This window comes from Arachis hypogaea, chromosome 16, assembly GCF_003086295.3.
Source record: "Arachis hypogaea cultivar Tifrunner chromosome 16, arahy.Tifrunner.gnm2.J5K5, whole genome shotgun sequence".
Taxonomy (NCBI): Eukaryota; Viridiplantae; Streptophyta; class Magnoliopsida; order Fabales; family Fabaceae; genus Arachis; species Arachis hypogaea.
The window spans coordinates 47,514,649-47,542,044 of record NC_092051.1 but is presented as its reverse complement, the minus strand read 5'-3'; the positions used below and the strand labels follow the sequence as shown (position 1 = coordinate 47,542,044).

Below are 27,396 nucleotides of genomic sequence, written 5' to 3'. Positions count from 1 at the left end.
TTCTATTCTCTTTTTTTTCATATGAGTAGGAACAAGGATAAGGACATTCTTGTTGAAACTGATCCTGAACCTGAAAAGACTCTGAAGAGGAAGCTAAGAGAAGCTAAAGCACAACACTCTGGAGAGGACCTTACAGAAATTTTTGAAAAGGAAGTAGCTATGGCAGCCGAACCCAATAACAATGGTGGAGATGCAAGGAAGGTGCTTGGTGACTTTACTGCACCAACTTCTGACTTCTATGGAAGAAGCATCTAAATTCCTGCAATTGGAGCAAACAAATTTGAGCTTAAGCCTCAATTAGTTTCTCTAATGCAGCAGAATTGCAAGTTTCATGGACTTCCATTGGAAGATCCTCATCAGTTCTTAGCTGAGTTTTTGCAAATCTGTGACACTGTTAAGACCAATGGGGTTAATCCCGAGGTCTACAGACTTATGCTTTTTCCCTTTGCTGTAAGAGACAGAGCTGGGATATGGTTGGACTCACAACCTAAAAAAAGCCTGAACTCTTGGGAAAAGTTGGTCAATGCTTTCTTGGCCAAATTCTTTCCACCTCAAAAGTTGAGCAAGCTTAGAGTGGAAGTCCAGACCTTCAGACAGAAGGAAGGTGAATCCCTCTATGAAGCTTGGGAAAGATACAAGTAATTGATCAGAAGGTGTCCTTCTGACATGCTTTCAGAATGGAGCATCTTATGTATATTCTATGATGGTCTGTCTAAATTATCCAAGATGTCCTTGGATCACTCTGCTGGTGGATCTCTTCATCTGAAGAAGATGCTTGTAGAGGCCCAGGAACTCATTGAGATGGTTGCAAATAACCAGTTCATGTATACTTCTGAAAGAAATCTTGTGAATAATGGGATGACTCAAAAGAAATGAGTTCTTGAGATTGATACTCTAAATGCCATATTGGCTCAGAATAAAATATTGACTCAGCAAGTCAATATGATTTCTCAGAATCTGACTGGAATGCAAGCTGCATCTGGCGGTACTAAAGTAGCTTCATCTGAAGGAGAAGCTTATGACCCTGAGAATCCTGGAATGGAAGAAGTGAATTATATGGGAGAATCCTATGGAAACACTTACAATCCTTTATGGAGGAATCATCCTAATTTCTCATGGAAGGATCAGCAGAAGCCTCAACAAGGATTCAATAATAATAATGGTGGGAGAAATAGGTTTGGCAATAGCAAGCCTTTTCCATCATCTTCTAAGCAACAGACAGAGAATTCTAAGCAGAGCCTCTCTGACTTAGCAACCATAATCTCTGATCTATCTAAGACCACTCTCAGTTTTATTACTGAAACAAGGTCCTCCATCAGAAATTTGGAGGCACAAGTGGGTCAGCTGAGTAAAAGAGTTACTGAAATCCCTCCTAGTACTCTCCCAATCAATACAGAAGAGAATCCAAAGAGAGAGTGCAAGGCCATCAATATACCCAACATGGCCGAACCTATAGAGGAGGAAGAGGCAGTGATTTCCAGTGAAGAAGACCTCAATGGACATCCACTAACCACTAAGGAGTTCCCTAATAAGGAACCAAAGGAATCTGAGGCTCATATAGAGACCATAGAGATTCCACTGAACTTACTATTGTCATTCATGAGCTCTGATGAAGATTCTTCCTCTGAAGAGGATGAAGATATTGTTGAAGAACAAGTTACACAGTATCTAGGAGCAATCATGAAGCTGAATGCCAACTTATTTGGTAATGAGACTTGGGAGGATGAACCTCCATTGCTCATCAATGAACTGAATGCTTTGGTTCAACTGAAATTACCTCAGAAGAAACTGGATCCCGGAAAGTTCTTAATACCCTGTACCATAGGCACCATGACCTTTGAGAAGGCTCTGTGTGACCTGGGGTCAGGAATAAACCTTATGTCACTCTCTGTAATGGAAAAACTAGGGATCTTTGAGGTACAAGCTGCAAGAATCTCACTAGAGATGGCAGACAAATCAAGAAAATAGGCTTCTGGACTTGTAGAGGATGTCTTAGTAAAGGTTGAAGGCCTGTACATCCCTACTGATTTCATAATCCTAGACACTGGGAAGGATGAAGATGAATCTATCATCCTTGGAAGACCCTTCCTAGCCACAGCAAGAGCTATGATTGATGTGGACAAAGGAAAGTTAGTCCTTCAATTGAATGAGGACTACCTTGTGTTTAAGGCTCAAGGATCTTCTCCTGTAACCATGGAGAGGAAGCATGAAAAGCTTCTCTCAATACAGAGTCAAACAGAGCCCTCACACTCAACTTCTAAGTTTGGTGTTGGGAGGCCACCATTAAGCTCTAAATCTCTGTGAAGCTCTCTAAGAGCTCACTGTCAAGCTATTGACATTAAAGAAGCACTTATTGGGAGGCAACCCAATGTTATTTAATTATATTTATCTATATTCCATTGTCATTTTATTTTTTTTAAGGTTGATAATCAGGTGAAGTCATAAAAACAGCTGCAGAATTAAAGCCAAATGAAAAACAGCATCAAAAACAGCACACCCTGGAGGACAGGCTTACTGGCATTTAAACGCCAGTAAGGATAGCAGAATGGGCGTTTAACGCCCAGCCTGGCAGCATTCTGGACGTTAAACGCCAGAATGGGCAGCATTTTGGGCGTTTAATGCCAGAAAAGGGTGTCTGGCATCTGGCTGGCGTTAAACGCCAGAAATGGCAGACAGACTGGAGTTTAACGCCAGAAAAGGGTGTCTGGCTGGCGTTAAACGCCAGAAAGGGATAGTAGACTGGCGTTTAACACCAGAAAAGGTAGCAGAGTTGGCGTTTAATGCCAGAATTGGCACACAGAGGGCGTTTGAATGCCAGAATGGTGCAGGGAGCAGAATTCCTTGACACCTCAGGATCTGTGGATCCCACAGGATCCCCACCTACCCCACCTCTTCTTCTCTCCTTTTCACACATTTCCATAACACTCTTCCCCAAATACCCTTGACCAATCACATCAATACTTCTTCCCCATATTCTCTTCACCACTCACATCCATCCATCATAAACCCCACCTCCTCACCATTCAAATTCAAAACACTTCCCTCCCAAACCCACCCCTTCATGACCGAATTCCCTCTCTCTCCTACCCTATAAATACCCCTCCTCACTACCTTCAATTTCACACATCATACACACCACTACCCCCTTGGCCGAAACCACTACTAGCCTCCATCTCCTCTATTTCTTCTTCTTCTACTCCTTTCTTTCTTCTTTTACTCGAGGACGAGCAAACCTTTTAAGTTTGGTGTGGAAAAAGCTCTGCTTTTTTATTTTTCCATAACCATTAATGGCACCTAAGGTCGGAGAAACCTCTAGAAAGAGGAAAGGGAAGGCAATTGCTTCCACCTCCGAGTCATGGGAGATGGAAAGATTCATCTCAAAGGTCCATCAAGACCACTTCTATGAAGTTGTGGCCAAGAAAAAAGTGATTCCCGAAGCCCCCTTCATGCTCAAAAAGGGTGAATATCCGGAGATCCGACGTGAGATTCAAAGAGGAGGTTGGAAAGCTCTCACCAACCCCATTCAATAAGTCGGAATCTCAATAGTTCAAGAGTTCTATGCTAATGCATGGATCACTAAGAACCATGATCAAAGTGTGAACCCGAACCCAAAGAATTGGCTCACAATGGTTCGGGGGAATTACTTGGATTTCAATCCGGAAAATGTGAGGTTGGCATTCAACTTGCCAATGATGCAAGGAGATCCTCACCCTTTCACTAGAAGGGTCAACTTTAATCAAAGGTTGGACCAAGTCCTTAGGGACATTTGTGTGGAAGGAGCTCAATGAAAGAGAGACTCAAGAGGCAAGCCGGTTCAACTAAGAAGGCTTGACCTCAAACCCATGGCTAGGGGATGGTTGGAGTTCATTCAACACTCTATCATTTCTACTAGCAACCGGTCTGAAGTTACAATAGACCAGGCTATCATGATCCATAGCATCATGAATGGAGAGGAAGTAGAAGTTCATGAGATCATATCCCTAGAACTCTACAAGTTGGCGGACAAGCCCTCTACTTTGGCAAGGTTAGCCTTCCTTCATCTCATATGTAACCTATGCAATTCAGCTGGAATTGTCATAGAGGAAGACATCATCATTGATGAAGACAAGCCCATCACTAAGAAAATGATGGAGCAAATAAGAGAGCCCACTCATGGACCTCAACAAGAGCATGAGGAAATTCCTCATCAAGAAATCCCTGAGATGCCTCAAGGGATACACTTTTCTCCACAAAACTATTGGGAGCAACTCAACACCTCTTTAGGAGATTTGAGTTCCAACATGGGGCAACTAAGGATGGAGCACCAAGAGCATTCCATCATCCTCCATGAAATTAGAGAAGACCAAAGAGCCATGAGAGAGGAGCAACAAAGGCAAAGAAGAACATAAAGGAGCTCAAGCACTCCATAAGATCTTCAAGAGGAAGAACTAGCCGCCATCACTAAGGTGGACCCGTTCTTTAATTTTCTTGTTCTTATTTTCCTGTTTTTCGAATTATATGCTTTATGTTTTGTCAATGTTTATGTCTTTATTACATTATCATTAGTGTCTAGTGTTTATGTCTTAAAGCTATGAATGTCCTATGAATCCTTCACCTTTCTTAAATGAAAAATGTTTTTAATTGCAAAAGAACAAGAAGTGCATGATTTCGAATTCTATCTTGAAATTAGTTTAATTATTTTGATGTGGTGGCAATATTTTTTGTTTTCTGAATGAATGCTTGAACAGTGCATATTTTTGAATTTGTTGTTTATGAATGTTAAAATTATTGGCTCTTGAAAGAATAATGTAAAAAGAGAAATGTTATTGATAATCTGAAAAATCATAAAATTTATTCTTGAAGCAAGAAAAAGTAGTGAAAAACACAAAGCTTGCGAAAAAAAAAAAAGAAAAAAAATTGGCGAAAAAAATAATAATAAAGAAAAAAAAAGAAGAAAAAGAAAAAGCCAATAACCCTTAAAACCAAAAGACAAGGGAAAAAAAGGATCCAAGGCTTTGAGCATTAATGGATAGGAGGGTCCAAAGGAATAAAATTCTGGCCTAAGCGGCTAAACCAAGCTGTCCCTAACCATGTGTTTGTGGCGTGAAGGTGTCAAGTGAAAAGCTTGAGACTGAGCGGTTAAAGTCGTGGTCCAAAGCAAAAAGAGTGTGCTTAAGAGCTCTGGGCACCTCTAATTGGGGACTCTAGCAAAGCTGAGTCACAATCTGAAAAGGTTCACCCAGTTATGTGTCTATGGCATTTATGTATCCCGTGGTAATACTGGAAAATAAAATGCTTAGGGTCACGGCCAAGACTCATAAAGTAGCTGTGTTCAAGAATCAACATACTGAACTAAGAGAATCAATAACACTATCTGAATTCTAAGTTCCTATGGATGCCAATCATTCTGAACTTCAAAGGATAAAGTGAGATGCCAAAACTGTTCAGAAGCAAAAAGGCTACTAGCCCCGCTCATCTAATTGGAACTAAGTTCATTGATAAGTTTGGAATTCATTGTATATTCTCTTCTTTTTATCCTATTTTGTTTTTAGTTGCTTGGGGACAAGCAACAATTTAAGTTTAGTGTTATGATGAGCGAATAATTTATACCTTTTTGGCATTGTTTTTACATAATTTTTAGTATGTTTTAGTTACTTTTTATTATATTTTTATTAGTTTTTATTTAAAAATCACATTTCTGGACTTTACTATGAGTTTTTGTGTTTTTCTGTGATTTCAGGTATTTTCTAGCTGAAATTGTTGGGACCTGAGCAAAAATTTGATTCAGAAGCTGAAAAAGGACTGCAGATGTTGTTGGATTTTGACCCTCCTGCACTCGAAGTAGATTTTCTGGAGCTACAAAAGCCCAATTGGAGTGCTCTTAATTGCGTTAAAAAGTAGACATCTTGGGCTTTCCAGAAATATATAATAGTCCATACTTTGCTTGAGATTTGATGGCCCAAACTGGCACTCAAGGACAGCCTAAAACTTTCTGGCGTAAAACGCCCAAACTGGCACCAGAATTGGAGTTAAACGCCCAAATTGGCACCAAAGCTGGCGTTTAACTCCAAGAACAGCCAATTCATGTGAAAGCTTCAATGCTCTATCCAAGCACACACCAAGTGGGCCCCGAAAATGGATTTCTGTACTATCTGTACTTAGTTACTCATTTTCTGCAACCCTAGGTTACTAGTTTAGTATAAAACTACTTTTAGAGATTTATTTTATATCTTTGATCACCTTATGTAACTTTTTTCATCTGAAAACCTCTTTGGAGAGGCTGGCCTCACGGCCATGTCTAGACCTCTTTCACTTATGTATTTTCTACCGTGGAGTTTCTACACCCCATAGATTAAGGTGTGGAGCTCTGCTGTTCTTCATGAATTAATGCAATTACTACTATTTTCTATTCAATTCACGCCTACTTCTTCTCCAAGATATACTCTCGTACTTAATTCAGTTAAGCCAGAATGAAGGGGTGACCCGTGACGATCACCCAATCTTCGTTACTCGCTTAGCCAAGATCCGTGTGCCTGACAACCACAAAGCGGTCTATATGATGTTAAACGTAGTCATTGGATGATAGCCAGAGTATATTCTCTTGGGTATCTAATACACTGACCGAGTCCGTGAGATTAGTATCTTCGTGGTATAGGCTAGAATCAATTGGCAGCATTCCTGGGATCCGGAAAGTCTAAACCTTGTCTGTGGTATTCCGAGTAGGATTTGGGAAGGGATGACTGTGACGAGCTTCAAACCTGCGAATTTTGGGCACAATGACAGTGTGCAAAAGGATCAATGGATCCTATTCCGATGCTAGCGGGAACCGATAGATGATTAGCCATGCGGTAGCTGTACCTGGTATTTTTCATCCGATACGAGAAATCCGACAGTTGATTAGCCGTGCAGAAACCATAGAGGACCATTTTCACTGAGAGGATCCTACAGCTTGCCATGGAAGAGAGGACGCATGATTGGAAGAGGACAATAGGAAAGCAGAGGTTCAGAAGCGACAAAGCATCTCCAAACGCTTATCTGAAATTCCCACCAATGAATTACATAAGTAACTTTATTTTATTTTATGTTTTATTTATATTTTAATTATCAAAACCTCATAACCATTTGAATCCGCCTGACTGAGATTTACAAGGATGACCATAGCTTGCTTCAAGCCGACAATCTCCGTGGGATCGACCCTTACTGACGTAAGGTTTATTACTTGGATGACCCAGTGCACTTGCTGGTTAGTTGTGTGGAGATGTGAAAAGTGTGAATCACGATTTCCCACACCAATGCTACATAGAGAAAACTGAAACCATACCTTGGCCGATTCCCAATATGTACCAAAACCCCAAGTGAGCACAAGCTAAGCTTTCAACCTCAATCCAAGCCACCAATCACTCCAACAAGCATCAACAATCACCAACAAGCTCCATTATTCAAGCTAATATGACACATGTTCCATAAATCAAACCTAGGGTTTCATATATACACAAAATCACAAGAGATCAAGTGTGCTCACCTTACCAAAAGAGGATTGGGTCGAAACCCAATGGGAATCAAGTGCTAGAGTGTACCTAAACACCCAAAATCACAAGATTTCACTCAAAACCAAACCAAAAACTCGAAATTCACAAGGGCACGAAAGCTGGGCAGGAAAACTCGAAAATCTTACCATAAAGCACAGATAGAAGTGACGGGTTCGGCGAGAGCTTCGCGTAGCCGCTGACGGCACGTGAATCGGAGCACTGTAGCTCGAGATATCGCGGATTGAAGTTGTAGGTGAATAGTGCTCTTCTCTCTTCTCCCTCCTCTCTTTCCCAGCTGGTCTGTGTGAGTTATGAGAGTGGTGTGTTGAATAGGTTCATTTAATGAACCCTTATATATGTTGGGCTTGGGCCCGGTCCAATCTATTAGCATTTTTAGTCCGTTTGGCCCAACTTTGGGCCAAACCTTTAAAATTAATGCTCGGTTTTCCATTCCTACTATTTTCTAAAGTTTTTAACTGTTTCCACTATCTCTCGCACAGCACCGGCCAGACTTGAACCAATTCAACCGGTTCGACTGTCGGTTTGCGGTTTTTCCCGATTTTTCACAGAAAATACATTTTCTGACTCAGAAAAATTCATTGAAATCAAATTTCACCTTTATATTTTCAAATTAAAACTTTCAAATTTTGAATCCATTCCGGACACTAAAATTATTTTATTAAAACGGTTTTACGTGAAAAACTCCGGTTCTTACATCAAGCATCTATTATAGTCATCATAGCAATCAATCAATTCTCTCAAGAGGGCGTGAGAGACATTCATTTTTGGGACATGTGCCAGGGCACCAAATCCCATTTCTTCAACTATATCTTTCTTTTCCTGACTCATATCCCTGAACACTGTTGCTATTGCCTTTGTTTGACATCTGCAATCATGAGTTTTCAACAAGTTTTGAAACAGAATGTGAGGATATTTTTATAATACAAAATAGATATTATTTGAATGAAAATGGATAAATATATTTAATGTGCTTACATTATAGTGTGGCTTCTCCTTCTTTGTCACCATTGTCTTGTTCCGTTTTTCTGTAATGAAAAAATTTGGTCAATATTTCACTCAATACACCAACAACCACAAGCATGTATATGTTAATCAAGTCAATTAAAATGTCCCAACCCACTGAACCGAACCCTATTCATGCATTGAATAAACATGATAAATAATAAAACGGCTAGAAAAGCATTACTGCATGTAATCAAAATAACCCTAAACCCTAAACACACTAATTATCAAGTGAATGAGAATCACCAAAGCCACCGAACCGAACAACATATATGTGGTGAACAAATCGTTATAAACTTTCAATCATCAAAAATAGTATTTCTCCATCGAAAAGATGTCAACTCAACAGAGTAACAACCAAGTTCAAATTTAGATACAGTATTTACTCACATACACTATCCACTGAACAGAGTAAAAACCAAGTTCAAAACCCTAGTTACACTATCCACTGAACTGAATGAAAATAAGAACAAATTTTATACAAACTCCTAGTTATAGTGGAAAAATGCAATCAAAATAACCCTAAACCCTAAAAACACTAAATATCAAGTAAATGGAAATCACCCAGACCACCAAACCGAACAACATATATGTGGTGAACAAATCGTTGTAAACTTTCAATCATCAAGAATAGTATTTCTCCATGCAAAAGATGTCAACTCAATAGAGTAACAAGCAAGTTCAAATTTAGATATAGTATCTACTCACATACACTATCCACTGAACAGAGTAAAAATCAAGTTCAAAGCCCTAGTTACACTATCCACTGAACTGAATGAAATTAAGAACAAATTTCATATAAACCCCTAGTTATAGGAGAAAAATGCAATTAGAATAACCCTAAGCCCTGAACACACTAAATATCAAGTAAATGGAAATCACCAAGGCCACTGAACCGAACAACATATATGTGGTGAACAAATCGTTATAAACTTTCAATCATCAAGAATAGTATTTCTCCATGCAAAAGATGTCAACTCAACAGAGTAACAACCAAGTTCAAATTTAGATACAGTATCTACTCACATACACTATCCACTAAATAGAGTAACAATCAAGTTCAAAGCCCTAGTTACACTATCCAACGAACTGAATGAAAATAAGAACAAATTTTATTCAAAGCCCTAGTTACACTGTAAAAATGCAAACAGAATACGTCGATATACTAAACGAAACAAATCAATCCAGTAAACTTAAAATGCAACTAGGAGAAACGCTACATTGCAAGATTTCAAATGAATAGTAATTTTTCTCATACCTTTGTCAGTCTTTGTTGCTGTTTTCGTTAGTTTCTAGTTGTTTCTTGCGAAATCTTCTCGCGATTCTTCTCCAGTAGTGATTTTTTGCAGAGAACGTGAGCGAAGTTTGAGTGATTTTGAGAGAGATTCGAAGAGTAGCAGCGGTTTCGTGCGTTTTGAAGAAGAAAAAACGTTTTTCCATAATGAAGCGCGAATGAAATAGCAATTTCGTGTGTATTGGGTGTGTGAAAGTCATGTTTATTTAGTGAGATTGGATGCGCGTGAAGTTGTTTGGGATTGGGCCAACTTAAATATATGGATATATAGATGTGTAGCATGACAATAAATAAAATACCCATAAATTTATAATTGTTCCGTTCAAGTAATCCGAGGAGTAAGCTCGGCCTTGGGAGCTTGTTTGGTCCGGGCGAGCTTACACGTCCGCTGGGATCAGTGTGGCAAGGGTCCTCGGATGTCTCTGAAACACGGTGGTGGGAGTACCTGCAAAAGCACTCCGATGCTTAAGTCAGAACGTGTATTTATCAAAGAAGAAAGAGTCTTAAGTAAGAGAAGAGAATACTGTGCCTTCCAGGGGCTGTGGTTTCTGTTTTTATAAGTGAGGTGTGAGTTAGTTGCGATACCAAATGACCGGGATTGTTTGTTAGTATCTTTTCAGTTCCGAGGAGTCGTCACGTGCTTCTTTTTAGCGTATCTTGCTGTGATGGGTTTCGGTTAGAGGATAAAGCGGACTCATCCAGGAGTGATTGATGCCGAGATCTTAGGTCGGTTACATTACTGGGAGGTTGCACACGTCATAGCCCCCAAGCTCGGCTGGTGTTGTGCTCAGGAATATCGGCCGAGCTTCGATCGTCCATGTCTTTATTTGCGCGCGATAATCGTTTTGGTGGGCTTGGTTTTTGGTTTGTGTGTTTAGTGATTCGTGTCGCTTTTATTGCGCATTTGGTGTCGTTTTAGTTCCCCATGTTTCGTAGTGGGTATGGGTTTAAGTTACCCACTAAAATAGTGGGCTTTGCAATAATCACTTCTTTCGGAACTTACGCCTTCGCCGTTTCTTCTTCTTCCCACTTTATCTTGCTATGTCTTCGAAAGGTTAGTGTTTTCTTTCTGTCTTTTACTGTTTTTGGTCATTCACGGGGGAAAAATTGAAAGAGAAACTAAAAGCTGTGGAGGTCAGGGAAGATGATCCTTACCACTGGGTTAGTGAGGACGTTAAGACCCGGTCGTCTTCTTTTACTAGTGTTGACTCCCTTGCTGAGTTGAAAGGGTTGGACTTCGTGAGGAAGGGTTCCAGGGTTAGTGTAGAGTTCCTTCCCTGTTCTAGCGATGATAGGGTTTTTGAGAGGAGAGGGGATTGGTTGTACTTTTACATGTACACTCCCTGCATGCTTGAGCTTGGCGTGCGTTTTCCGTTTTCGCCCTTCGAATGCGATGTTCTTACCCAACTGAACTGCGCTCCCTCGCAGTTACATCCTAACTCCTGGGCGTTCCTTCGCGCCTTCCAGATTCTGATGGATTATCTGTCTTTTCCCTGTTCCCTGCCATTGTTCTTCTCGCTCTTTCAGGCGAAAGGTACTCGAAAAGGTTTGTGGGTTTGCTTTAGCAGTTTCCCTGGCCGTTCCATATTTCTTCTTTATAAGTCTTCTTTTAAAAATTTCAAGTCCCTTTTTGTCAAAGTTCGGTCCATTGAGTCCGAATACCCGTTTTACTTGGACGATGATCTTTGTGAAAGATTTCCCCTTTATTGGTGTTCTGAGCCTAGTCAAATCCTTGAGGCCTCTGAGCGGAGTGAAGAGGAGGAATTTGTGTTGGATTTTTTGGTTGAGAGCGTTGCTGCTGGGGAGTGCATGTCTATTTCTGATGTATTGCGTTTGTATGACTCGGGTGATGTTGAGGCTTTGAAAACATATATAGGTAAGGTTTTGTTTTAATTTTCGTCCGTACTACCATTTTCCTATTTTGTTTATCGTTTCCGTTGGGTATGTTGTAGGAGGACGAGTTCCCTTGCTGGATCCTTTAAAGTTGCAAACTTTTTTAAATAAGAAAAAGGACAAGGTTGTCGGTCAGGCCGAGCATAAGGATGGTGGCGAACAGGCTTTTTCCTCTGTTGGTCGTCCGGCCTCTTCGTTTAAGAGGAAGAGGGATGATGTTTCTTTGGAGGTTATCTCTGAGGCTGACCAGGAAATCCGTGGTGAGGGGGACCCTGTGTTTGATCGTCAGAAGAAACTTCATGGCTTCATTGCGGGGTCTAACTCTCATTCTCTGTGGAGCGAACAGTTTGACTTTGCCGAACTTTCTGATCGGGCCTCTCAATACCCTGGGGACATGCTTATGACGCGGCGTGCTGGAATGGAAGCGCTTGGTAAATTTGTTCAGGTATGTTTTTGTTTGTGTTTCTTATTCTTTCAATCTTTTGTATTGTTCTCATGTTATGGATGCTGGGTAGGTGGTTGCTTCTCGCTTACTCTGCGTTGGTCGGACTGTTGAGTGTATTGGTGCTGATCAGCAAGAAGCTGTCAACAAGGTTTCTTCCATGGAGAAGTCATATACAGCTCGGATTGCTGATTTGGAGAAGGTTGTAAAGGAAAAGGAAGATGTTGCTGTTAGTGCTGTGGCTAGGGCGAAAGAGGCTGAGGATGAGGTGGTTCGTCTGAGAGATCAGATCCGCTTGTTGCAAGCTGAAGTTATGGAGCATGACGTGGCTAAAGGTCGGCTTACTTCTCGCGTGTACGAGCTAGAGGAGGCTGGAATGGAGATGTTTTCTGATGGTTTTGATCGTGCTGTGAGTCAGATTGCCCTGCTAGCTCCTGATTTTGATTGTAATAAGCTCGATATTACAAAGATAGTTGTAGGTGGAAAGTTAGTTGTAGATGGTACTGTGGAGGAGCATGATGAGAATGCTCCTTCTTAGTTTGTTTTGTATTTGTGGCTTTTGTTTTAACTGTCTGAGCTCTAGACTGTTAGTTTTTTGGACTTTGTATGGTGTTTGGCCGACGTTAGGCTGGTTTGACTATTAAGTAGTGGTATTTGGCCGATGTTTCAGGCCAGTTTGATAATATAAGTGTTTTTGTTGTATTTTGTCATCGTTAGGCTTTATTTGAAAAGAATCTAACGCTTTTACAAGGATTTGGGGGGCGTCCGGCCTCGTTAAAACCCTTCCTTAGGCAAAACCCTTTCGTTGGGAAAAAAGCTCTAAGGGGGGAAAAAGAGTACCTTCATTCGCATTTGATACAGACTAGGACATATACATTTTGAGTGACGAGATGTTCCAGTTTCCTGGAATGGCATTGCCTTGTAATGTTTGGAGTTGATATGCTCCCTTGCCGAGCACTTTGGTGACACGGAAGGGGCCCTCCCAATTTGCGGCGAGCTTGCCATGAGCTGGAGGTCTTCTGGCTTCCTCTGTTCGTCTGAGCACAAGGTCGTCTTTGTTGAATATTCTCGGAATCACCGTCCTGTTATATTTTCTTTCTATTATTTTCTTCTGGGCCCTTTGTTTGATTGCGGCGATTTCCCTGTCCTCTTCAGCTAAGTCAAGCTCGGCGCTCCTGGCCTTTAGGTTTTGTTGTTCATCGTACAGCTCGGTTCTTAGCGTGGGTAATCCGACCTCAATGGGGATCAGGGCTTCCGAGCCATAGACCAACTTGAAGGGTGTTTCGCCTGTAGTGTTATGTATTGTGGTGTTGTAGCCCCATAGTACTTCGGGAATGAACTCGGCCCATTCTCCCTTTGCGTTGTCGAGTTTCTTCTTTATTGCCTGCAACACAACTCGGTTAGCAGCTTCGGCTTGCCCATTAGTTTGTGGGTGTTCTACCGAGCTAAAACGGTGTTGAATATTGAAATTTTTTAGAAATAATCCGAGCTTACTGTCTGTAAATTGTCTACCATTGTCCGATATTATTTCTTTTGGTATCCCAAAGCGGCATATTATATTTCTCCAAATAAAAGATCGTACCTTTTCAGCTGTTATCTTTGCTAAAGGTTGCGCTTCTATCCATTTTGAGAAGTAGTCTATGGATACCAAAAGAAATTTTACCTGTCATGGTGCTGTTGGGAAGGGGCCGAGGATGTCAAGCCCCCATCTGTAGAAAGGCCAGCTTACCTCCATGCTGTGCAGTACTTCGGCTGGCTTGGTTGAGATCGCCTCATGTTTCTGGCATTTGTCGCATGTTTTGACTTTAGCTATGCAATCTCTCTTTATGGTCGGCCAATAATATCCTGTTCGGATTATTTTTGCGGCGAGAGCTCGTCCTCCTATGTGGTTCCCACATACTCCTTCATGGACTTCATTCATTACTTCTCTGGCTTGGTTTTGGTCTAGGCATCTTAGTAGTGGTTGTGAGAAACCTCGTCTGTATAGTTCTCCTGATATTTTTGTGTAGAAGCTTGCCTTACGTTTGAACTGTTGAGGATGGAGCTCGTCTCTGGGTAATGCACCTGTACATATGTATTCAAGGAAAGGTTTCCTCCAATCGTGGAGGTGGTTAATGTTTTCAATACATAATAATTCAATGCTCGGTTTTGTGAGTGTGTGCTGTGATAATGTTGATGTTTGTGTGTCCGCTCTGGTGGCGGCGAGTTTAGATAGTATATCTGCCCTGACGTTTTGCTCTCTATGCACATGTAATATGGTGAACGAACTGAAATTTGAAATTAGATCCTTTGCTATGAGCCAGTATTGTTCTAGCAAGGGATCTTTTACCTGGAATTCTCCTCGGATTTGTTGGACCACCAGGAGGGAATCGCAATGTGCCGTCAAGTTCGTTGCTTTGTGGCTTAGGGCGAGCTTTAATCCCGCTATGAGGGCTTCATACTCGGCCTGATTGTTGCTTGCCGAGAAGTGAAATTGGAGGGCTTGCTCGGCTACCACCTTATTTCCCTCCTTTAATATCATTCCAGCCCCGCTTCCTTCTCGACTTGACGCCCCATCTACGTGCAATTCCCATGTTTCAATGTGATCGTGTGGGGTCATCTCTGTGATGAAGTCGGTGAGAACTTGTGCCTTGAGGGCCGGTCTTGTCTGAAACTAAATGTCGAACTCTGAGAGTTCAATTGACCATTTGGTCAACCGTCCTGCCAGTTCTGGTTTTGTTAATATTTGTCTCAGTGGATGATTCGTCCTTACTATTATTGTGTGGCTTTGGAAGTAGTGCCTGAGTCTCCTTGCTGTTGTTATCAGTGCAAGGGCGAGTTGTTCTATCTTCGGATATCGTTGCTCGGTTGGTTGCATGACTCTGCTGACAAAGTATACTGGCTGTTGCGTTTTTCCTGTTTCAAGAACAAGGGCCGAGCTTATAGCATAGTTTGAAACAGATAAGTATAAATATAAAGGGTTACCGATTTTTGGTCTTTGTAGCACGGGTGGTGTTGCTAAGATCGCTTTGAGCTCGGAAAATGCTTTCTCGCCTTCCTCTGTCCAATGAAATTTTTTGTTCTTTGATATCGTTTGGAAGAGGTGATATGCTCGGCTTGATGCAGCGGGGAGGAATCGGGATAGCGCAGCTACCCTTCCTGCAAGTTGTTGTACCTCTTTTATCGTTTTAGGGCTTTCCATGTTGAGTATTGCTGAACATTTTTCAGGGTTCGCCTCGATTCCTCGGGATGTGAGCATGAATCCGAGAAACTTTCCCCCCTTTACTCCGAAGGCACACTTCTCGGGGTTCAGTCTCATATTGTAAATTCGTAGTTGACCAAATATTTCCTTGAGGTCTTCACAGTGCGATTTTTCTCTCTTGGTTTTCGCGACCATGTCGTCCACATATATCTCCATGTTGCGTCCTATTTGGTGATGGAAGACTTTGTCCATCAAGCGTTGATAGGTCGCACCTGCATTCTTTAAGCCAAATGGCATTACACGATAACAAAAGTTTCCATGTTCGGTTATGAATGCTGTCTTGCTTTGATCTTCAGGATGTATCAGTATTTGATTATACCCCGAGTATGCATCCATGAAGCTCAAGCTTTCGAAACCTGAAGCGTTGTCTACAAGTTTATCAATGCATGGTAAAGGGTAGGCGTCTTTAGGACATGCTTTGTTCAAATCTGTAAAATCGACGCACATGCGCCATTTACCTGAGTTTTTTCTTACCATTACCACATTCGAGAGCCATGTGGTGAAGCGGATTTCTCTGATGAAGTCGGCTTGTAGGAGTTTACTGGTCTCTTCCAGGGCCGCCTTTGATTTCTCTGTTCCTAGGTTTCTTTTCTTCTGGGCTATGGGTCGGCTCGAAGGATTGGTGGCGAGTTTGTGACAGATGATCTCCGGACTTATGCCCGGCATATCTGCTGGGGTCCAGGCGAATAAGTCTGCGTTGGCTCTTAGCAGCTTTACGAGATCCGACCTTTCTTGCCCTTGTAGTGCTTGACCTATGTATGTTACTTGCTCTGGTTTGGACGTTAGTCGAATTTTTTGGAGTTCGTCAGTTGGTTGTGGTCTCTCTTGTGTGTCTCCTCTGGGGTCGAGTTCGGCTAGGGAAAGGACTTCCTCTCTGGTTTGTACTGCTTTGATCTTATGTTGTCTTCCTCTGTTATCCGACCTTTTCAAGCAAGAGTTATAACACTGCCGAGCTTGTTGGCGGTCTGAGTGGATCGTTGCTATTTTTCCGTCCTGTGCCTAAAACTTAACACATAGGTGGAAAGTTGATATTACTGCTCTGAACATGTTCAGAGCAGGTCTCCCGAGGATAATGTTATAAGGACTATTGCAATCGACAATCAGGTATTGTATATCAAGTGTTCGGAATGATGCGTTTTCACCTATTGTCGTTTTAAGCCATATATAACCTTTTATGGGTACCCTTTCTCCGGAGAATCCTACCAGTTCTCCGGAGGAGGGTTGTATGAGTTTTTCAGATAAGTTCATCTTTAAAAATGTAGAATGAAAAAGTACGTCTGCGCTGCTACCTGGGTCCAAAAGGACCTTTCTTACCAGTAGGTCGCCTGTCTGGATAGAAATTACGACCGGGTCGTCCAGGTGTGGGGCGGCCGAGGACATATCCGCTTTATTGAAGGTGATCTCTAAATCTGGTGCGTCGCTCTTGTTTGGAGGTGAGGCTCCTTCTATGGCTAGCATGGCTCGGTAACTTCGTTTCCTGGCCGATGTTGTTTCGCCGCCTCCAGCGAATCCCCCGGAGATGCAGTTTATGACTGCCTTGGGCAGGTTGTTGTTCGGCCACTTTTCCTTGTTTACTGAAGTCGGTTGCCTTTCCTCCCTGCCTCGGTCGTCTTCCTTATGCTTCCTCCCCTCAATGTATTTGTCCAATAGGCCTTGCCGTGCAAGCCTTTCCAAAAGGTCTTTGGCTATTATGCATTCGTCGGTGGTGTGTCCGTATTTTTGATGGAAAGCACAATGTTTGGTTTTGTCTACGAACCTCTGGTCTTGGTAACTGCCTGCTCTTATTGGGGGTTTTATAATCTTGGCATTGAGTATTTCCTTGATTATCTTTTCCCTTCTTGTGTTGAATCTGGTGTAATTGTCAAACTTCGGAGTGAGCTTGAACGTTTTGCCGACCTCCTTGTTGTGGGTCGATCTCATTGATCGTTCCTCCTCCCTTATGGGTTTCCTTTCCGTTTTGTTGGCCTCGCGTAGTTCTTCAATTTCCATTTGTCCGGCTGCCCTTTCCCTGAACTCCTCCAGTGTCTTCGGTTTGGTGATGGCGATTGTTTCTCTGAATTTGCCAGGTCGGAGGCCGGCCTTAAGCGCATGGAGATGGACAGCCGGATCTAGGTCGGGTATTTCCATGGTCGCCTCTGCAAACCTGGTCAGGTAATCTTTTAGGCTCTCCTGTGGACCTTGGCGGATCGTGCCGAGGTAATCTGATCCGTGGACGTATATTCTCGCTGCGGCGAAGTAATCAATGAAAGACTTCGCCAGTTCTTCAAATGATGAGATTGAACCTGCAGGTAGTTTTGAGAACCAAAGCAAAGCTGCTCCGTCAAGATATGTCGGGAATGCTCTGCAAAGTACAGGTTCATTGTTAGGACCGTTAAAAAACATCATAGATTGAAATTTCTTAATGTGAGCCCGGGGGTCACCAATCCCCTTATACGGCTCAAGTGAGGAGGGGAGTGTGAAATGTTTTGGCATTTGAAAATTTGTGATTTCTTCGGAAAAAGGGTTGTCCAAGGTCAGTCTCTCTTTCGGTGGGTCAGCGATCAGCAGGTCAGGCGCGCCCTGGGAAGATCTTTTGGAACTTCCCTCGCCTATCTGGTTGGCGTTATTTCGTGCTGATAGTTCGGCTAGTCTTTTGACCTCCGCTTGAAGTTCCGCCATTTGGGCCATGAGTTCGGCCTGTGTGAATTGAGGGACTCCGTTGTCAGCCATGACTGGGACCCGTGCTATCCTGCGAAGAAAAACTCAAGAGGTAGAAATATAATAGGGAATCGTGGGGTTAGTGTTATCGGCCCCACGGTGGGCGCCAAATGTTCCGTTCAAGTAATCCGAGGAGTAAGCTCGGCCTTGGGAGCTTGTTTGGTCCGGGCGAGCTTACACGTCCGCTGGGATCAGTGTGGCAAGGGTCCTCGGATGTCTCTGAAACACGGTGGTGGGAGTACCTGCAAAAGCACTCCGATGCTTAAGTCAGAACGTGTATTTATCAAAGAAGAAAGAGTCTTAAGTAAGAGAAGAGAATACTGTGCCTTCCAGGGGCTGTGGTTTCTGTTTTTATAAGTGAGGTGTGAGTTAGTTGCGATACCAAATGACCGGGATTGTTTGTTAGTATCTTTTCAGTTCCGAGGAGTCGTCACGTGCTTCTTTTTAGCGTATCTTGCTGTGATGGGTTTCGGTTAGAGGATAAAGCGGACTCAGCCAGGAGTGATTGATGCCGAAATCTTAGGTCGGTTACATTACTGGGAGGTTGCACACGTCAATAATTATAATAAAATTAGGTTAATTAGTGCAAAAATTATATATAAAAATTTGTATTTTTTTATTTAATAAAAGAGTAATTGAGTTTACAGATTAGTTTGGACTTAGCTTCTCCAAAATCAATACTCAAACTAATTATAATCGGATATCATAAAGTCAGATTCAATTATACCAGATTATTCATTCGTTCTAATATTATATACACATTTAATATCCATTTAATCAGTTCGGTTCCGTTCAAATTCGACGGACCTAAGCCAATCCGTTACGTTCAAAGTCATGATAAATTGATAACCTCGTCCTCAAGTCCAAACCTGCGGCAAAACCACAAAACACAAACCTTCCGAAAGCACATGACCGTGCTCCTCGTTTTCTTCCCTACAGGAATACGAGTAATTGACGTTCCACATTTATATTCTTCAAATAGAAAATAAATATATAATCCACGTCATCTAAATATCATCATGTATGCACATTCAAACATACACATACATCATGAACAAGATCCAACTCTGCCGTAACCACTGACATCCTCACTCCCTTGACCTTAAACCCCTTCTCTTTATATATATTTGACCCCGTTGCCTCTCTTTTCAGATTCCTCTTCAAATTAAATTTCAACAACTCTCGTCAAAAACTCAAAACCAACTCTTATTCTTATTTCCCCCAAAACAGTTCCCCACATGGGAGAGGTTAGTTTCAGTTTCAACGTTCAATTTCAGTTTCAGTTTCAGTTTCCATGTCTTCTTTTTTATTCAAATTCCTCACTCACGCAATTTCCGTTTTTTTTTTTTTTTGACATCGTTCGGTTACAGAAAACAGATCAGCCAAAGAATGACACGGAGAAGAAGACCGAAGGCGGAGGGAACAAAAACGACGCTCCCTCCCCTGTCGTATTGAAGCTAGACATGCATTGTGAGGGATGCGTTAAGAAAATCAAACGCGCCGTTCGCCACTTTGACGGTAACAAACTAACTAACTTAAAACCCACCCACTGGCCACACAAGCGAATTCCGTTATCGATGACAGAATTTTCAACTTTGGTTTGTTGTGGGTTTCAGGTGTGGAAGACGTGAAGGCCGACATCTCCTCTAACAAACTAACCGTCTTCGGAAAAGTGGACCCCGCTAGTGTTCGAGACAGGCTGGCCGAGAAAACCAACAAGAAGGTCGAGCTCCTTTCCCCCCAGCCCAAGAAAGACTTCCCCGCCGCCGATAATAAACCGCCGCCGGAGAAGAAGTCCGATGACAAGAAACCGGAAGCCAAAAAGCCCGAAGAAAAAAAGCCTAAAGAGGTAGATTATTATGATTTAGTTCAATTTTGTAAAGAAATGTTATTTGTAGATTAAAATTAGTCACTAAAATCAGTTATTAATATATTTGTATTAATATATTTGTGTATAAATATATAGGTAATTTAATTTATTTTTAATATATAGATATATTTCAATGTATATTTTATATTAGTGATCAATTTTTTGTGATTGATTTTGGTGTATACTTAACATAACTCAATTTTTTATTGTTATTTACTTATTTTTTATCTTGGTCAATACGGTGAAGACTGAAACAGAGTGCAAATTTCATCCTAATTGAAAAATTTTGAGTCCTAATGTTTCCGTAACGACCGAGTTAAATTAGTGCGACTCGTTCTCCTCATAGCTATGACTCTTTTTCTGAATTTCATTTGATTTTAGAGTGTTCTCTGTTTTAATTGTTTAAGTTTAATTTGTGGTTTGGTGTTGTGCAGAGCACAGTGGCGTTGAAGATCAGATTGCACTGTGACGGTTGCATTCAGAAAATTCGCAAGATTATCCTCAAGGTCAAAGGTAACTTTGGACCTAATTAAATTAAATTAAAGCTGTTATTTCTCTGTACTTAATTTACAAACGTATTTTATTTATTTAATTAGTTAATTATAAGTTGGGTGGGCTTGTGATGCAAGAGCCCCACACGATTATTGTTTAAAATGGCACTTAAATTTTAATTAATTAAATATTGATTAAGAATTAAGGTGAGTACCGACTAATTAATCTAGCATGGTGTGTGATGACGTGTTGCTGAGCAGGAGTGGAATCGGTGAACATTGAAGAAGGGAAGGATTTGGTAACCGTTACGGGAACCATGGACGTGAAGGAAATGGTGCCGTTCCTGAACGAGAAGCTCAAGAGGAACGTTGAGGTGATGGGCCCACCCAAGAAAGAAGAAGATAAAAAAAACAAAGAAGGAGGAGGGGAAAAGAAAGGGAAGAAAGAAGGTGGTGGTGGTGGTGGCGGCGGAGGAGACGGCGGGAAGAAGGCGGTGGTGGAGGAAGGTGGGACCAAGGCAGTGGAAATTAACAGAATGGAGCACTCCGGTTACGGGTACCCACCTGCTCCTATGTATTGGTACGATGGGTATGGACCTGGTCAAACTAGTACTAGCTACGCGGTGGAGGTTAACCCTTCTTCATCAGGGGCCGGGTACCCTAATAATCAAGGGTACCCTTATGATTATTGGGGTTATGGAGGGAGCCATGATGTTAATCATCATAATAATCAAGGGTATACCGAGCCACCCCCTTATTACATGCACCCTCGTTATCCTGCTCCTCAGATGTTCAGCGACGAGAATCCCAATGCTTGTTCCCTCATGTGATTCAACGGCCATTGGATTGGAGATTCTCACAATTTTAGGAAAAATAGAGTTAATTTTTTTCTTCTTTTATTTCAGAATTAGATATACAGCGTATACTCGAAACATATTAGCAGATTGTAATAGACACCCAAAAAATATTAGCATTGTAAATAACAATTTTTATATATAAGGAATTGCGGCAGAAAGGTAATTCTTCGTTCTATATAGACATTTAAGGATCTTTTATTCCACTTTCTGTGTTATAATCATGATCATCTACAACAATTTGCATGATGGTTCTGTTATAATGGCAACAGTTCAAACTTTATTATGGAGCTCCTCTTAAATCCTTAATTCTTATAGTTTGTCACAACTCACAAGTAGTGATGGAAAAACAGGGTGTGGTAGAAGAATCCTAGAAGTGACTTTTACAGAATTATGGGGTATACAGTAGCGAATGAATTTTCTTTTTTTTTCCCTCAATTAATATTGGTTTTCCCTAAAGTAGTAGTAAATTGTGTTTAGGACGTCAACTCTGTTATCAATTAAACGAAAAAAAAAACTTTATTATTGATCGCATAATTTAAGAAATAACCATCTTTTGTTAATATGAAAACCCCAGAAGTTAATTGTATTTGTATGCATTAAAAAAGAATCAGAACTTTGGTTCTACCGCATAGGATTGAACAGTGACGTGGAGATGGAAGAGGCTGGCTGTACGGCCGGCTGGCCTGAGATTTGGATTCTGATAATTAAAGTGGGAAAAGTTGGAGTAGTTTGTTGTTTCCTGTTTGGCCCGTTTCTAATTTTGTGATGTAATTAAAGAAAAACAAATACAGATCATTGTTGAGATACCTTTGATGATGCCGTCGTAACTAAATCTTCAAGAACCTATGGTTTAACTCCAAATTGGCATGCTAAGTTGGAAGGAGTTCTTGGCTTTGTCTTGTATGTTTGACACAATTTTTGTGGGGATTCATACCTAACTATGCAGTTAGTTTTGTTAATTCTATCAAAATTAAATAATAATAATAATCACGTCGTTGAAACTCATCTTTATTTCCTGTTCAGTGCTGACAATTTCCTCCTGCAGCAGGAAAATTATATTAAACAACAATACTGCCATCCCGCCATACGTTCTTTCAGGAAGATAAATTATAATCACTGCTTGAAATTTTGGTGAATGCAAATAAAGTGCTTTTATTTTTTCAGGCACATTTTGCTTTTCGCTTTTTGGGAAATCATGTGTTAATTGCGCTAAGGTTGATGACAATTTGACAAACAATATTCTAGGCGTATAAAGTTTGTTATTGATATACACTGATTATACTCAAAATCTAAATAAAAGATATATATACATGATTTTTCCCTTTCATTTCATTTAATCTTTTAATAGATTCATAATTTTTTTCATTTCATAATTTTATATAATATTTCACGAGTTAATGTTGTTTTGCAATATTACCCAATTATATATCATTATCATATAAAAGAAATACTTATAAAAAATTGTTGATTGAAAGATAATGTACAAAGAGAATGGCTATATATAGTTATATACTATTTGATTGTACTTTTATTTTATACATAATTGTCTTTTAAAATCTTATTGTTTCACCAATATAAAAGTTATGTGGCTCATCTTTCTCCATTCTTATTATAATAATATAAAAAATAACCATATTTCTTTTTTCAAAATATTCAACTATTCTTTTCTTCTTTCTTTTCTATTTTCTCTCTCTTGTTTACGAAAAATAGTGTTGAATTTGAAAAAAAAAAAAAACGTTATTTTTTTTGAATAAGAGAGCTCAACACAATAAAGTAGAGCGATAAATAAGCCAACAATTCAACAAAAATAAGAAAATGAAAACAAAAATCTCCTTAATGTCACCTCCGATATTGCCATCAACAACAGAAAGAATCTAAACTACTCCATTCTCTATAACTATTTAAAGATTTCTAAAATACCACATCTGCAGTTGCCTCCTTGTTATTAAAGATTCGTCCGTTTCTCTCGAGCCAAACAATCCAAATAACCGAGAAAAAGCAAATGAACCACTTGTTGCACTCTACCTTCCTATTAACAGCACCTGTCCAACTCTCAAAATGTTCTTTCAGTGAGCTCGGGATAGTCCACGATCTCCCAAATTCAGTTAGCCATTGACACCACACCTGCCAAGTAAACTCACACCCCAAGAATAAATGGTGAATAAGTGAATATGTTCAACTTCTTTATTACACAGGACGCACATGTTATTACTTTGGCTAATAATTTCCAATCTAAGGAGTCTTTCTTTAGTATTTACTCTTCCTATTAGAGTAAACCAAGTAAATAACTCCACTTGTGGCGGCACCAAACATTTCCATAGTGTTCTTGTGAAACTGTAGCTGGTTATATCCTTCGGAAGGGATTCTGACTGTACTACCTGCACAAAAGAGTTAGTTGAAAATATACCTTCCTTGTCAAACTTCCAAAAAATTCTGTCCGGCTTTTGATGTGTTAACTTTATGGGCCTTAAGGTCTCATGCAACATATCCACTAATTCCAGCTCCCATTGGTATAAAGCTCACCTCCACTGAAAATTTCAAATCCACTTTAACCCATATCAAAACCCACAATCCCTTAATTTGACCATATACTCAAGAATTTGTTACCTACTACGTGAGTCGGGGATGGTTGGGAGAATTAGGAGATGAGGTGTGATAGAATGAAGATTACTCATTTCATCGACGGTGAATATAGCAGTGATTTTTTTTCCCCAAAAGAGAGACAGACATGCATACATACACACACATTCGTCGCCATGAGAGATGCATGCTACTTGCGTTGCCGAGCATAGGTGCCACGATATTTTTTTAAAATATTATTCATCACTATAATACCCTTATGATATAAAAAAAAAATTGTTATTTCTGAAATTTGAGTTTAAGATGTCTAATTAATTAAATCAATTAACTTTATTATTATTATTATTATTATTATTATTATTATTATTAAACACGTTAACACCTATATTAATATACTCATTTTATTTACAGAAAAGCTAGATAACCAAATTTTTTTAACTAAATTCTATTAAATTAAATTTACATTTGCATGCTTCTTCAACATCTTCTCTTCCTTCTCCTCCGGTTTTCCTTCACCTTCATTACCAATTTACCATGATCATGATCATCATCACCGTACCATTTCCTATGATGAACCTAAAAAATTGTAGTTGTGTAGATAAAAATAGTATAAAAAAATAGTTAAAAAAATTAACATTAATATATTTAAAAATCTAAAATTTAAAGTATGTTAGTCAGTTTTCTAATACGTTATATCATATGTTTATTATTGATATTAGTGTCTTATCAAACATTTCATATCCATCAAGTCATATTTTTATTGATTATTTTTACATAATATAAAAAGATTATAACTTAATATTTAAAGAATCTATAAAAAATAAAATTCAAATAGACTAACTTTAATTTTTTATTATAATTATATAAGAGAGACAAAAAAATTATATAAAAAATAAAAATTTAAAATCAAACAAACACAATTCTCATATATATATATATATATATATATATAATGCTTTCTTTTATAAGGTAAATATAATTTATATTTAATTATAGAATTGACACTCTATAATATTTATGGGATAAACGTTTTTTTATAGAAATAAATTATTATATTATTATCAAAATTAAATTAAATAAAATAATAAAAATAAATAAATGATATATATGATCTCAATTAACTTTTAAGAAGTATTATTAAATACTAATACTCTCATGGATATTTTGAGAACCTAGAGTTGACTTTGTATAATTAGCTAATTCAATCATTATTAGTATTACTATTATTATTGTCGATTTGTTTGTTTATTTGTTTTACATTTGTTTATATTTAATTTTTTAATTTTAATAAATTAAATTTATATAATACAATTACTTTTATTATTATATTGATATTTAATAATATAAAAGTTTTTCATACATAAATAAAATTTTTTTAAATATAGGGACAAACATATTATTACAATAGGATATTATATATCCACTCCTATATATATTGGATCTGTCCCTGACCAACATTTTTTTTATCAGTTCTTTTTTCTTTTTCTTTTTTTATTTTTTTTCTTTTTTTTTTCTTCTCTCTCATCCTCCTCTCCTTTATTGCCATTGTTTGTCATCATTATCACTACTACCACTATCATCACCAATGGCGAATCCACGGGAGACCTAAGGTGGCCATGGTCCCCCCAAAATTTTTTTAAAAAAATAGTAAATAGTAATAATTAATAATATTAAATTTTTTTATATATAATATTAAAAAAAATATAAGTTACAAAATTTTATAAATTAAAATAACTAAAAATTGCACTATGTATTAGATATTTGAATTATTGTTGCTCTTGTTAATAAATAGCCCATTCTAATAATTAATAAAAATGGTTCTATTATACTAGCCCAAGCCCATACTATTAATTAAAGTAACCCTAGTACATTTTTCAAATATTTGTTTCAAACCATCAGAGGCATCAGCGCCACTTTTCTCTATCTTTTAGTGGTTTCCAAACTTTTGGTCTTCTACTCTTCTCATTCTAATTTTCCTTCCATACTAAAACAAGACATATGAAGAAAAACCATTGAAGAGAAGTGAACAGCAAAATATTAACCATTGAATGCACAACAAAGATTCAAAGAGGTATATTTCAATTTTTTTTAAGTTAATAACAATGTCAAGTATTATTTATATTATTTATTTAAAATAATTAATTTATTTTTTTTATAATAGACAGTGTTCAAAGATTGAAGTGAGGACAAAACTCAATAGAATTATTTTTTGGTGAGACTTGGAACAAAAAAATAATCAGGTAAATCAATAACTTTATTTTTGGTTATTATATATTTGTGTTTCTAAAATTATTTGTTATTACTCAATAGGTTTAATATTTTTTTAAGAAAATAATATATGCAATTATTTTTGTTTTTTTTTGTTAGATAGTTCAAGTTAAGTTAAAAATGTCAAAGATGAAAACAATTCACTCATTTTTCAAGAGAAAAGAGAGAATATATGATGAACAAAATTCAGCTTCAGATTCTTTGAGTAATGTTCAAAATATTATTGAACAACCTGTGACACAACTTGTTGAGCAAGATATTCAACCCCCTGCTTCCAAAATAACAAGGACTGAAATAGATCAAGTTAATATTGATACATTGATGCGTGATCCCGGAAAGCGTCCGCAAATTTGGATACCAGGTGGAGCTCTCACTTCAACTCAATTTGTAGCCTTTTACGTATGTTTGGAGCAACAACTTCAGTTCTGGAAGATTTGGCTACTAATGGATCTACATATTCTCAACGTGGTGATGCTACTTATGCTCTTAAATCTTTATTATCATTTGATTTTGTTTTCATTTTGCATATGATGAAAGAAATCATGGGAATCACTGATAAACTTTGTCAAGCATTGCAACAAAAATCTCAAGACATTTTGAATGCTATGCATCTGGTTTCTAGTACAAAGTCATTGATTCAACAGTTAAGAGATAATAGTTGGAGAGCACTTTTGGAGAAAGTTAGTTCTTTCTGCAATGATCATGCTATTCAGATACCTGATATGGGTGCTTTTTTTAGTGACATAATTCGGTCTCGTCATAAAAAGGATGTTGTCACTGTTGAACACCACTATCGTATTGACATTTTTACTAGCGTGATAGATTTTCAATTGAAAGAGCTAAATAGTAGATTTAGTGAGCAAGCAACCGAGCTCCTCATATTGAGTACATCTTTAGATCCTAAAGATGCTTTCAAGTTATTCAGTGTTTGCAACATATGCAATCTTGTAAAGAATTTCTATTCTTTAGATTTTTCTGAGCAAGAAAAGATTCAATTGGATTATGAGTTACAACATTATGAACTTGATGTGGTTAAAGCTCTAGATTTTCAAAATTTGTCTACTCTTGCTGAATTGTGTCAAAAATTGACAGAGACAGGAAAATCAAATATATATCCTTTAATTGATAGATTAATTCGTCTTGTTTTGACTCTTCCTGTGACAACAACAACAACTGAACGGGCCTTTTCAGCTATGAAGATTATTAAAACAAGGCTTCGAAACAAGATGGAA

The 27,396-nt window shown here is 38.8% G+C and overlaps 3 protein-coding genes and 1 non-coding gene across 4 annotated transcripts; 1 reads left to right on the top strand and 3 right to left on the bottom strand.

Moving 5' to 3' along the window:
• Positions 1–564: 564 nt before the first annotated feature.
• Positions 565–672, bottom strand: LOC112761379 (small nucleolar RNA R71). Its single transcript, XR_003181776.1, has one exon. It is a non-coding gene; the product is annotated as a small nucleolar RNA R71 (small nucleolar RNA).
• A 12,350-nt stretch (positions 673–13,022) lies between these two features.
• LOC140180117 (uncharacterized) lies at positions 13,023–14,759 on the bottom strand. The gene is made up of 2 exons (XM_072220513.1): positions 13,890–14,759; positions 13,023–13,544 (listed from the first exon to the last, which is right to left on the bottom strand). Exons 1-2 carry the CDS (start codon positions 14,757–14,759, stop codon positions 13,023–13,025), a joined length of 1,392 nt encoding a protein of 463 aa, XP_072076614.1.
• Positions 14,760–16,400: 1,641 nt separating this feature from the next.
• LOC112757056 (uncharacterized) lies at positions 16,401–19,184 on the bottom strand. The gene is made up of 4 exons (XM_025805654.1): positions 19,146–19,184; positions 18,968–19,031; positions 18,277–18,340; positions 16,401–18,129 (listed from the first exon to the last, which is right to left on the bottom strand). The coding sequence occupies exons 1-4, from the start codon at positions 19,182–19,184 to the stop codon at positions 16,401–16,403; spliced, it is 1,896 nt and encodes a 631-aa protein (XP_025661439.1).
• LOC112754149 (heavy metal-associated isoprenylated plant protein 3) lies at positions 18,883–21,491 on the top strand. The gene is made up of 5 exons (XM_025801730.3): positions 18,883–19,345; positions 19,469–19,616; positions 19,715–19,947; positions 20,403–20,481; positions 20,721–21,491. The coding sequence occupies exons 1-5, from the start codon at positions 19,337–19,339 to the stop codon at positions 21,287–21,289; spliced, it is 1,038 nt and encodes a 345-aa protein (XP_025657515.1). The 5' UTR covers positions 18,883–19,336; the 3' UTR covers positions 21,290–21,491.
• Positions 21,492–27,396: the final 5,905 nt, after the last annotated feature.

Coding starts and splice junctions, on each gene's coding strand:
- LOC140180117 (XM_072220513.1), bottom strand. CDS start 14,759: ATGACCCCACACGATCACATTGAAACATGGGAATTGCACGTAGATGGG. Junction 13,545..13,889: donor AAGTACTGCACAGCATGGAG/GTAAGCTGGCCT, acceptor GTTGTGTTGCAG/GCAATAAAGAAGAAACTCGA.
- LOC112757056 (XM_025805654.1), bottom strand. CDS start 19,184: ATGTCAGTGGTTACGGCAGAGTTGGATCTTGTTCATGAT. Junction 19,032..19,145: donor AGTTGGATCTTGTTCATGAT/GTATGTGTATGT, acceptor GTATTCCTGTAG/GGAAGAAAACGAGGAGCACG. Junction 18,341..18,967: donor GTTTTGTGGTTTTGCCGCAG/GTTTGGACTTGA, acceptor GTGCTTTTGCAG/GTACTCCCACCACCGTGTTT.
- LOC112754149 (XM_025801730.3), top strand. Junction 19,617..19,714: donor CGCCGTTCGCCACTTTGACG/GTAACAAACTAA, acceptor TGTGGGTTTCAG/GTGTGGAAGACGTGAAGGCC. Junction 20,482..20,720: donor GATTATCCTCAAGGTCAAAG/GTAACTTTGGAC, acceptor GTTGCTGAGCAG/GAGTGGAATCGGTGAACATT.